The following is a 12,450-nucleotide window of genomic DNA, read 5'->3' on the forward strand; positions in this document are numbered from 1 at the left end:
ATTTAGAAAAAATTTATAACATGTTCATTTATATATTTTCTGTTCATAGTCTGTGGGGGCATGTGTTGTCTTGTGTTGTGTTTATTCACATTTCCATGGTCTCTGTCGTGGGTGTTTACTTTGGGCACTTTTACACTTCTGGGGGCATGTCCGCTTACAGGGCTCGGCCTACGGACACGCCCCCTACTGTCTTACATGGACCGTGTTAGCCTTAGGTGTGATTCAGCATGCTCTCATGAATATGCAGAGCATGCTGACATCACTCCGTTTAACTGCAGCCTCTGTGTAAGAATTATAACTCTTACACGGAGGCTTTGTGAATCCTGCCCCATGTTTTCAGATGAAGAGTATTTAACCTTTTGTTTATCTTTGCTAGAAAAAAATCTTGGATGAAGACCTACTTCTTCCCCATAAAAAGGTCTCTTTCTCTGACTACCATAAGAAACACTTCCTGGGTGACTTCCTGACCAAGAGAAGAGAACCGATGCTGAGAATGTGGCTGATTCCTGGTTAATGATGGCTGAAAGGACTACACCAGAGGAAGCCCGACTGGAAAGTAAGTGATATAGGGAAAGAAATATAACCACTAGAGAGTCATCAACTCTCAAATGTAGCATTGACCCAGTCTGTGGTACTGGCAAAGGCTCTTTCGTAAGTTTTTTTTTTTTTTTTTTTTTTTGTAGGTATAGTGGGAGATGGGACAGCAGGAACAGGATAAGTATCCATTCTCTAACTGAGGAGGAGGAGGTCTCAAAGCTGGTACACATTACTGGAATTAGTGGGTTGAATGATATACTGTCAACACGTGTTTGACAAGCAGCACACAATTAAGTACCAAGCTCCCTGTCAAAGTAATGCGCATGCAACACATACATTGTCGCAAAGTGTAAACAAGCACTGATTTACCCCATAATCATTATTATTTGTTCAAAAGTCTTAACAACACTAAGTTTTCTAAAAAAAAAGTTAAAGTTGACACAAGCAGACAAGCAGTGTACTTTTCACACAAAATATCCTGCAAATTAGGTAAGCATTATAATAGCAGTCTCTAATCAGAAACTTCCAATATTCAAAAGAAATGGGATTCTTCAATGTGAAATACCATTTAAAGCCACATATTAAAAATCCTTTTTTTTAAAGGAAACAATGTGTGTGGAAGGGTTTCCCACTGGGGACTTATCTGCCAGAAATGAGGCTATAAGACAGCTACTTCTCCTGTGAGCTGTTCTTCTTGAGGCAGCAAGCAAGTACTAAAGAAAGCTTTTTCTCTTAACTACTGATTTCCCATCAAAGGGCTGAGTAATCAACAGTCAGAATGAAAGTGTTGGAGGGAGCTACAGATTTTTAAAGCTGCCTGTTATGTCCTGGGCAGTGAAAATGATGAACATCTTTTTTTTAGGACAGTCACAAGAGGACAACATAAATACATTAGGCCTCTTGTTGAAACGTTACAACAGAAACTGATGGAAAATGCTACAAATAGTAAAGGAAAGGGGAAAATATAAACTACTAGGAAAATTGCATATATTATACCATTACACAAAAGAGGTAATTCAACAGAACTAACAAACTACTGTCCTATTGCTATACTTTGACCACTTTATAAAATTTTGGAAAATGTATCCACTTTCAACTCCTTAAACACGTTCTAAACAATAATCTCCTCTTATTGTCACATCATGGATTCTAACCACATCATAGCACTACTACAGCTCTTCTGTGTTTCACTAATACTATAAATAAACTCAGAGATGATAGCAAAATAGTGTCTTCAGTCTTTTTGGATATGTCTAAAGCATTCAATATAGTTTCCCATCTTAAGTTACTGTCCACTCTGAAAAATCTTAATATCAACCCTGATGCGGTTAACTGGTTTCAAAGTTATCTATCTAGCCACCAGCAAGCTGTGAAATGGAAGCAAGCTCTATCCCCACTCATTCCTATTACACTTGGAGTCCCTCAGGGTTCAATCCTAGGACCCCTACTCTTCAGTATATTTATAAATGATCTTAATACTGCTTCCTATCAAGCATCTATCATACAATATGCAGATGATTCAACCCTCATATATGCAGCATCCACAATAACTCAACTTCTTACAGTCACACAAAAAGCCTTCTCTGATATTGAAACATGGTTAGCAAACTCACAACTCATTCACAACCCTAATGAAGCTAAACTTATGATCTTCATCCATCTAAACCTACTAACCTCCCAGCTAATTTTTATATCACCGCCAGTGATAATACTAGGATTTTCCCAGATTCTCAGACAAAACTATTAGGCTTCATAGTAAACAACAGACTAAAATTTGACATACACATTTCTTACACAATCAAAACGGTTCACAAGAAAATGGAAACGATGTATAGAAACAAACAAATTCTCAACAAACGCTGCAGTAATAGCTATAGCTAGAGCCCACCTTCTTTCCTCACTCTTATATGCATCCCCCATACTTACCAACCTAAAAAAGTCAGAACTAAGTAAATTAGAATCATGTTACAATAAGATTACCAAATATGCGACAGATTCCACACATTCAACCCATCACTGTCAATGCCTAAAAAATCTTTCTTGGTTGGAACTACCTCATATTATGAACTATAACCAGTTAATAATGGCTCACAAAATAATGCACAATCATAGCAATGTACTTTCCCAAAAAATATTCTACAACTCTACTCTAACATTCATACTCTTTGATCATCTAACAAAGACTTACTCCAAGTAACCAAAGCATTCAATACAGCAAGTAACTCTCTTTACTCTAACTTTGTTGCTAAAAATTGAAATACCCTTCCACATAGTATTAGATCCATAAGCAATCTTAATCATTTCAAAATATCTCTCAAAAAAAATACTTATTTGAATCCTGGCTTTGCACGTGTATGACTCCAAGTTAATTATTAACTTAGCATTATACAGTTTGGCTGTACATACTAACTCTGTTACGATATCCCTTCTGACAACACTACTCCTCTATAAGTAGTTACATTCCTAGCTGCAACTCTCACCATGGAAGTATTACTAACTATGCACTACTTTGCCTAAGTGAGTCTCCCTACTTAATTTCCTAACTAATGTTATGTTCCTTTACATATATAAATTCAACCACATATTTGTCTATATTCAAGTGTTTAAAGTCTTGTTTTATTTGATACTATGTATATATTTTTGTTTTTACATTTTTATCCTGTAAATGTGTTAACACTCATTTCTTTGTCAATTTTGTTTATAATTTCTATTACTTGTTGTGATAATTTGTATGTAAGCTTAGACAGGAGCTTTTCTCCCCGGGCCTCCGCTGAAAATGGGCACCGTCCCAGTCAGACCATCCCGGTAAACAAATGTAAAATAAAATAAATAAATAAACAAAGTGATATAAGTAATTGTGTATCTAATGGAATAACTCTCTGAAGAAAGTAGATCTAATTAACAACATTATTATGAAATACAGAGCACTTAGCTGGAAGACAATGATGAGCCATCTAAACTTTAATGGCTGCAAAAGAGATCTAGAGCCAGTTAGTGTGCATGAGGATTATGGGAAGAAAAATCTTCTTGAAGGAGCTTAAGGTCACTAACAATGTTGGATGATATCTGATAAGTAGCTCAGTATACATCAGTCATATTGCATGGAGTGTATAAAATAGGACCATAAAAGCTTGTGAGTGTGAGTGTGTGTGCGTGTGTGTGTTCACATATCATGGGGGTACAGTCTACATTAACAGTTTCCTTTTTCATGTCATGGACCTATATTTAGACAGGGTGCTGGGTTTTAGCTTATAATATACTAACAACAACACTCTTCTTCTAAGAAAATGCAATCAAACATAAGCTAGGTTCCAATGGCTAACTTGTAAAATATGCAAAATAAAGCAAAGAGAAATACAGGAAAAACTGTTTAACAAAAGATATACTGTTTTCATCTCTCCACAGTAAAAATACATCTTCAGAATAAAACTGCTTATGGACTAGACTGGGTGACTGTTGTTACATGATTTCATGAACTGTGTTTAAATCATCCAGAGTATAAGCAATGCTGAAATGACACCCCAACCCCATGGGTAAAAAATGGGAAAAAAGGGGTTGTGGATGGATGGATTAAGCTAAGAACATATGTTGAAGGTTATCCGTGTTATTCTATGTACTAGTTCTTTTACCCATTCTCTCCACTTATTTATTTATTTATTGACCAGGAAAGTCCTTATTTATTTATTTATTTATTTATTGACATTTATTGACTAGCAAAGTCCACTGGGTCAGAGACCCATTTTCAGTGGAGGCCCGGGGAAAAGCCCTACATACAAGTACAAAAAAAAGGTCTACATATAAACTTTAAATACATAGAAAATTTGTGTATATAAAAAGTTAAACTAAAACAATGACAAAATTAATGCCTAGCACACTGATAAAGATTAATTCTACAAAAGTAAAAATATATGGTGTACAATCAATACAATGTCAGGACTGCCAGTCTGATTCACGTTTGGCTACAAAGAGGTGGAAAATGAGAGGTAGAGTTAGACAATAAGCATATGCATCGACATAAACGCAAATAGACTGTGCCTACTGAGGCTGACTTTGCTGTGTAAGCTACAAAGGCATACGCTACTCGAACACAAAGACTTAGTAGTGTAGTGATAGAAAGAGCAGTATAGAGTGCAGATATATACTATTAGTTTGCACTTGCAACAGAATGGAAAAAGTGGTGGGGTCTGAGATAGTGGATTTACATAAAACTATGGTGGTTTTGGCTTGTTGAAACAGGTATAGATATGATTGTTAAGGTAGTGGGATTTTAGTGTAGCTTTGAAGGTTTTTATGGAGTCTAGTTGAGTGATGAAGGAAGGTAGAATGTTCCAGAGCTTAGTGATCTTCTAAGAATATAGGCTCTGACCGTCTCTCTTGTTGGGTTTAGACATACTTAAAAGCTGCTTGTTTGTGGAATGTAGATTGTGGGTCAGGATGTAAGTTTGTAGTATAGGACAGAGGGATGAGCAGTTATTAGTTTTGTAAATGAGTTTATGGGCAAGAGTAAGTTGTGTGTACTGTAGGTAGTGAGGGAATTCAAGCCAGTTTAATTTAGAGATGACATGACAATGATGTGATCGGCTAGTCATTCCTGAGGCAAACTTTGTTATTTTGTACTAGTAAGACTGTAGTTTATTGTTCAGTGATGTATGGACGTTGGTGAAAATGGGGATTCCATAGAGGAGAGAAGGAGTAAGCAGAGTGTTGGCAAGTTTTATTTTGGTAGGTTTGTCCAAGTAAAGTTTGCGACAGTAGAGTTTACCTAGTTTAAAGTGTTTTTTTTTACATCGTATTAACAATATGGTGTTCAAAGGTGAATTTGTCATCAATTGTTATTCTGAGTGGTTTCCTGTTTTGTTCAGTTATTGTGTTTTTTTGTGAAAGAATTTTGAAGTTAGCACATGGGGATTTTGATGAAAATAACAGGAGCTTAGATTTTTCAGGGGTTCACTAATAACTGGGCACTAGCTAGCCATGCTTCTATGGATGTGAAAGTGGTTAGTGTAATCTTTTGCAGGTCGGATAAATTGCTTGAGGTGGAGATTATGGTGGGGTTATCAGCATACTAAACAAGGGTACTTTGTTAGAATGCTTTATAGAGATTGTTCATGAATATGTTAAAGAGAAGTGGTTCTAAAATTGAACCTTGGGTAACATATATTGTTTTCAAGGAGGTCTAAGTGCTTATTTTTCCATTTGGCAGATTGTTTCCTTGTATGCAGGTAGCTAGAAAACCATGTTAATGTATTTTGGGAGCAGCGTATAGTTTCCAGTTTTTTACAATAATTTGGTGTGTGATACTGTATCAAAAGCCTTGTATAGATCCAATAGGATCACAGAGGTAAAAGGGCCTGCATACAGGGCTTTAAAGACAGCATCTGTACATAATAGTAAGGCTGTAGTGGTGCTGTGTGCTGGGTGAAATCCATGTTGGGTGTTGGTAAGTAGGTTGTGGTTTAAGAGATACTTTAAAAATCGGGCATGTTTACATTTCTCTAGGATTTTAGATAATGGGGAAAGAGTAGAAATAGGCCAGAGAAATCAAAGGTGTTACCACCTCTTTGTATGGGGTGATAATGGATTTTTCCATAGTTGGGGGACATATGACTCTGTGATGGAGTGATTTATAAGTATACTAACAGTATAGGTAATTGCAGTGGCTCCAAGTTGTAGAAATTCAGGTGGCGGATTATCTGTGGAGAAGGAGCAGGGTCTTAGTTTTTTTAGGAGTTTAAGTACTTAGCTGTGTAGGTTTATGCTATTTTGGGGGTGTCAGAGATTAAGCTCTGCCAGTTTATGTTAGTGTCACCGAGAATGATAGCTTCATAGGAGACGTCATGGTTTACCCACGGTAGAACGTCCCCTAGAATTGGTATATTGTGCCCACGGGGAATGTAGAGTACGATGATACATATTTTCTTATTTCTATTTATGTGAAAGGATGATATTAGTAGTTCTAATGTGCTGAAAGGGGGAAGTGGTTTTTGAAAGGGTGGAATTGTAAGAGTCACAGTATATTAGTGCTATGTCTCTGTCTTTTTTATGGAGTCTATCGTGGTGTATCCTGGTGGGAGAATTTCATTATCTGATATGTAAGGTTTCAGCAAGCTTTCGGTTACTGCTATGACGTCTGGGGAATAATGAGTTAGCCAGGCTTGGAATTCAGTAACTTTGTTGCAGATACTAAGTGTATTTATTGCTATTATGTGTTGGTCTTGGTTTATGACTAAGTGGCTGGGGAACATTTTATTGTTGGAACCTGGGTTCGGATGTATGTTACTGCATTTTGATACTTCTAGAAGTAGGTGAATTACTGTATGGGTTGTTTGGGTTTTGAAAGGGGACTGTAGCACAGAGGGATGAGCTAACTTAAGTTTGGTAGAGTTTGAGGGGAGTGTGATTTTAGTTAGATGAGTGGAGCTGCAAGTAAATAGGGAAGGTGAGATGTCAGAAAAGCTATGTATGTTAGTCAATAATAGAGTACTTTGGGTAGTGGATGTTATGGGTGGTCTGAATATACAGGCATTGGGGGAAGAGCTTGGTAGAGTGTGAAGGCAGCATTAATGATGGCGGTTGATAGAATAAAAGTTTGAAAATGTTTAAACATGTTGTGACGGTTTTAGATATAGAGGTAGTGGCATGGATAAAATTAAGGTTTTAAGGTTTTTAGGTAATAGTGGAAGAATCTGATATGGCGAGGAGAAGGTGTGGTGAAGTATGGGAGTGGTATGGAATTATTGTGAGGGTTTTTATTGGTTGTAAATCAGTAGGAGTGGAGCTACTAGAGCTATAAATCTAAGTAAAGTGGGGGTGGGTAGGAATGGGGGAATGGGTTAGGATAGGGGATTGGACTGAGCCTGGAGTGGTTGTACCCACCTTCTGCTGCAGGATGTGCCTGCACTAAGAAAACCATCATCAAGAGGTTAAGGTATGTGAGAAGCAGTACAGTTTGTAAATATAGAATTAGATGCACTGTTTGATGAGTATTGGTCAGACTACCAAACAAGCAAAGAGGAATTAAACTTTGTTAAATGAGAGAGAGAGAGAGAGAGGAGGTGAGCGATGTGTAAGTATACAAGTGGTTTACTGCTGCTATAAAGATGACAGGGGGCCAGTAATGCAGGTAATAGGGTAGAAACTGCAAAGAGAGATGAAGAGGAGGGAGAGAAAGATAACAGCTGCACGAAGAAGAGTATTTTGAGCTAATAACACCCGTGCATATTATCATGGCAGTAGGTTCAGTTTGTGAGATTTAAACTGGAGTCAAAGGTAGCCTTGGGGATGGAGTTCAGTAACTGATTCAGTAGTGGGGACTAAGTAGCTTCAAGAGGGGGTAGCAGTGTTCCCTAGCAGCATGTTCCTAAAGTAATAAACACTTATTAAGCTTAAAAAGTATGCTGAATTAAAATTACACATACGTAGTTATTTTTTAACTCCTATAAATATTAGGGTAATATCCTGGAGTAGGTTATGATAAGGGGGAAACTATCTATCTACCTGCTGCATATTGGCATCCTTCAGCTTCCAGATAAATTCAGCAGTGGAGCAAAACAAGATGTAAAAAACAGCAGACAGGATGATGGAATGATGCCAACATAAATAAAGTATATTGAAAGAATATCAAGTACATTTGTATCCTACTAATTAGTTTTCTCTAATTTTAATGTATTCATTTGGTACTGTAAATCCTGGTTCTTCAGCTTTGAAGCTGAATTCAATAGTGATGTAAAAGTCAGCTGTTGGCTAGGAATTTCCTGATAAAACATCATATACGGTAATTTATTAATATTGTTTCTTAGACAAGGCATACTGTTTGGATTGCAGTTGTACTTTCTCAATCAGTACTATCAGATGCTCTCAGACAATATGTTTTCAGCTCCTCTAGCCCATATGAAGCACATGCATTTCAATCCACAATACAATGTACATTAATGTTGTTGAAGATATTTAAGACATAAAGCAGTTTTGTGAATAACAGGGTCATAAACAGTTCCCATGCTAGAAAACAACTTACAATGGCTGACATTTTTAAAATTCTCTCCAATAAAAGGTTCATTTAAATAAATTAAGTCTCTAATGAATAACTACCTGAGTCTTGGTCTGAGAGATGCCGAAAAGGAACACGACATCTGCTATAAGTAAGCAAAAGCAGAGGTTGATGAGCATTGTTGTGTTTGCAGTTCTTATGGACTGACACAGCAAAAATGTCAGGATTGAAAGAATCAGGCAGATGACTGACAGGCTAAGTCCAATATATGAAATTATGTTTAGTGCTGGCTCATCCTGAAACTGAAAATAATATTCATTAATTTTTAGTTTTTATATAGCCAAACTTATTGATTATCATTCAACTCAGAATAACATTTTATGGAATGAACTGCTATACATTTTCACAACATAATATATCTGGCTAACATTTACAGAAGTATGTTTTGTAAAAATATGTGTAGCAGATGTCTGAGTGGTCACTGCTGTAGATACCCAAGTTAAATGGGTATATCCTGGATGGCACAGTGGTGCAGCGGTAGCGGTAGCGGTAGCAATCACCTCGTAACAAGAGGTTCTCCGGCCTGATTCTTGGCTGGAGTGCCTTCTGTTTGGATTCTGTATATCCACACTGGATATGTGTGGGTTTTCTCCAGGTACTCCAGTTTCCACCCATGTTACAAATACATGCACCTGCAGCGTTTCTCCCCCAGTCTCCACTAAAAATTGGCTTAGTTCCAAGTTGGACTTTCCTAGTAAACAAATGTTAAATAAATACCTAAATAAAATAAATATAACAAATGGTCAGCTTGAAAAGCTGCAGGGCACCTTCCATCTGACCAAGCAGTTATAAAGCTCAAGGTTAGCATACACTGAGTAAAACAGCTAATGAGACACTACAGAAGTTCGAACAATGTATTAAATCAATATGTTTTACTTTACATTCTTGATGTAATTAACAAAATGCCTTTGGCTTTAATTAATAGTGTATAATTCTTTATAAGTGCGTTATATGTTTACTTAAATCCAGTCGCTAGTCATTACTTTCTGTCGCTTTTACTTCTTACCATAACTCGTTATCCTCACTTTAGATGTTGGTCTCAAAGAGGAAGAAACTACTAGAGAAAGACAAAGGGTATTGTGAACCAAATCGATATTTTAATAAATGCATTCTGTTAGCAATAGTGTTGGGGGAACAAACAGCTTTAAAGATGACATAAGCTGAAATGTGTCTAAACAAGATTTTTGGTAATGGTGTCCAAAATATGATTGCTATTTAAGGTTTCACATCAGTCAGTGGCATTTACCAGTTATTTGTAAATTTATCTCATGGCTGGACATTTTTTTTTTATTATATCTGCTCACTAGCTAAAGGATACGCGATGAGACATGCTGGTTTTGATTTATGTCTTCTCTAGATACATTGCCTACTAACTATTGAGTGATGATCCACCTTTTTATAGGCTTGGATTTCACACATTTCCACATAAGCATAATGGAAGCTCATACTATATGGTAAAAGCTCATAAAAGCCAAAGTACTAGAAAGACTTGCAAAAATGAACATACTGCCACACTAGTGTAGTAGAGGCTGTTGTACTATATCTCAGCCATTTGCACTGGCCTTAATACATGACAAAGTTCAATTATCCCAATGATATATAAGTAATGTCTCTCTATGTTATACAGCTCCCTCCTGCCATAGTCATTGCATGCATTACTTCCGTCTTCCACTCATACCTAGAGCCAGATTTAATTTTATTGAACCTCCCCACCAAACCCAAACTTGCAGCAGGTCCTGGCTATGTCATAAATCTATATAATATCCCCAGTTTCTTTCCTCAGAATACCACTCCCAGCAGTACCATGTGATCGTTTGTACCCTACATTTTAGCTAATTTAAATGACTTACTACAGATATCTCTGATGTAAATTTGCCAAGCTGCATAATATATCTGTACTTGATATAAATACAGGAAGATAGAAGCTCTGCTGAAGGTTTACTGATTTACTTGTTAATTACACAAGTTTGCTCACAGGAATGCAAGCACAGGCACAATGCACATGCATTTTCTGTACAGGTATAATTGTTTTTTTCTATTTGTGATTGATTCAAAGGAGCAAAAATGTAGTAGAGAATTTATACATACATCTCAGCTAGACAATAGCCACAGTCACAATTTGTACAAGTTTAATAAATAATTTCTTAATACTTAAAAGAACAAGAAAAAATATTAGTACAATGCCTAGCAGCATTGTTTTAATACATATCATTGCTGGAGCCTTCCTGTGTCCTGACAGAGTGCTCTTCAAACTATCTAGAGATATGCAGAGCTGAGTATATTTTTCTGTCACTTCAGAGTTGTGTACTGGTAATTGTTGTTTGACTAATTTTATATCATTGCTGGTGGACTTCAGAGTTGTGCACTGTTATTTTTGCTTCACTGTATAATTTTTCATATCTCTGCTGAAGGTGTTTTTTTCCCCCCTCTCCCTATTTCTTTGTGTCTTAAGTTGGTATAACTGGTTTTACATCCTGTGTGTTATCTGACTATCTCAACTATTACTTGCATAAAATTAGACCCTATTAGTAAAAGTCTGCATATCATTGCTGGAGCCTTTCTGTGTCCTGAAAGACTGCTCTTCAAACTATCTGGAGATATACAGGGCTGAGTATATTTTTCTGGCACTTCAGAGTTGTGTACTGTACTGCTGTGATGGTGCTGTGGTAGCGTTGTCGCCTCACAGTAAAACGTCATGTTCGATTCTCAACTAAAGCGTCTTCTGTGTGGAGACATGCGTGAATGGGCATACCTTCGTTGAAAGTTGTGCGTCAGGGCTGGCAACTTGGTACATAAAAAGTTTCTGCCAATCATTAGTGGACCGGAGTTCTGCTGTGGCGACCCCTAACCGGGAAAAGCCGAAAGATACAACTTCAGAGTTGTGTACTGGTAATTATTGTTTGACTAATTTTATATCATTGCTGGCTAACTTCAGAGTTGTGCACTGTTATTTTTGCTTCACTATATAGTTTTTCAGATCTCTGCTGAAGGTGTTGGTTTTCCATACCCTCCCTCCCTATTCCTGTGTTGTTGTTTAAATTTGGAGGCTTTTGCAGTTGCGTGCCCCCACTGTAGATTTGATCTGGGACACTCCCCCCAATCTCATCTCTTTACCTCATTCTACCTAATAAACTCCTTCTGCACTTGTTTTTAGTCATTTTTAATTTAATTGCATTTTGTAAACTGTTTGGTCTAACATTGCTACATACTCAATTGTGCTAGCTTGCACTGCATTTTAATTGTTTTTACTGCTGTTTTCGCTACTTTTCTGTATATATATATATATATATATATATATATATATATATATATATATATATATATATACATACCTTTCCTGTAACTAGTATAGTCCAGATTCAGATTTGCTGTATCCAGGACTGTATGTAAGCTTCTGAGCCCCCCCCCCCCATGCTTTCTGTGTTGGAGGGAAGCTTTCTAGCTTATCAGTGGGAGTGGTAAGCACTAGGTAACCTATCTACCACATAAGGAGTGGTTCTGGCCCAGAAATTGTAGTTATTGGCCGTTTGGGCAGTTTTTCCATCTCTCTCAACTTTCTGATTTAAAAGCCCACATTTGCACTTGTTTCCTTCCTTTCCTGTAACTAGTTTAGTCCAGATACAGATTCTTAGTTTTAGCACTTGAATTTGCTTATTCGTGATCAGCACTTGTTCAGAACTTGTAAGCACTAAATAACCTACTAATTACTACAGCACTCAACCTTCCTCATTACCTAGAGGAAAACAGTTTTGGTACTTACTTTCCTCACTTGCTTAGAGAAAAACAGCTCTTGTACTCACTTTCCTCACTTATCTAGAGGAAAATAGCTTTTTATTCAGGCATGTCCAAGGGTCAGCTCCCAGTGT

General features: G+C 36.9%; 1 protein-coding gene across 3 annotated transcripts in view; it reads right to left on the reverse strand.

The window, feature by feature from the left end:
- LOC122812232 (adhesion G protein-coupled receptor E2-like) overlaps positions 1 to 12,450 on the reverse strand; it is a 1,489,088-nt gene that overhangs the window by 451,054 nt on the left and 1,025,584 nt on the right. For 2 of the 3 annotated variants that reach the window (XM_044084588.1, XM_044084587.1), the window contains one exon: positions 8,626 to 8,826. The exons of the other annotated variant lie outside the window; for it this stretch is intronic. In XM_044084588.1, the coding sequence (XP_043940523.1) occupies positions 8,626 to 8,826 (201 nt within the window). The remainder of the gene's footprint in view (positions 1 to 8,625; positions 8,827 to 12,450) is intronic. 3 annotated transcript variants of the gene reach the window in all.

The sequence above is a fragment of the Protopterus annectens genome, chromosome 9.part0, assembly GCF_019279795.1.
Source record: "Protopterus annectens isolate FY-2018-M chromosome 9.part0, PAN1.0, whole genome shotgun sequence".
NCBI lineage: Eukaryota > Metazoa > Chordata > Ceratodontiformes > Protopteridae > Protopterus > Protopterus annectens.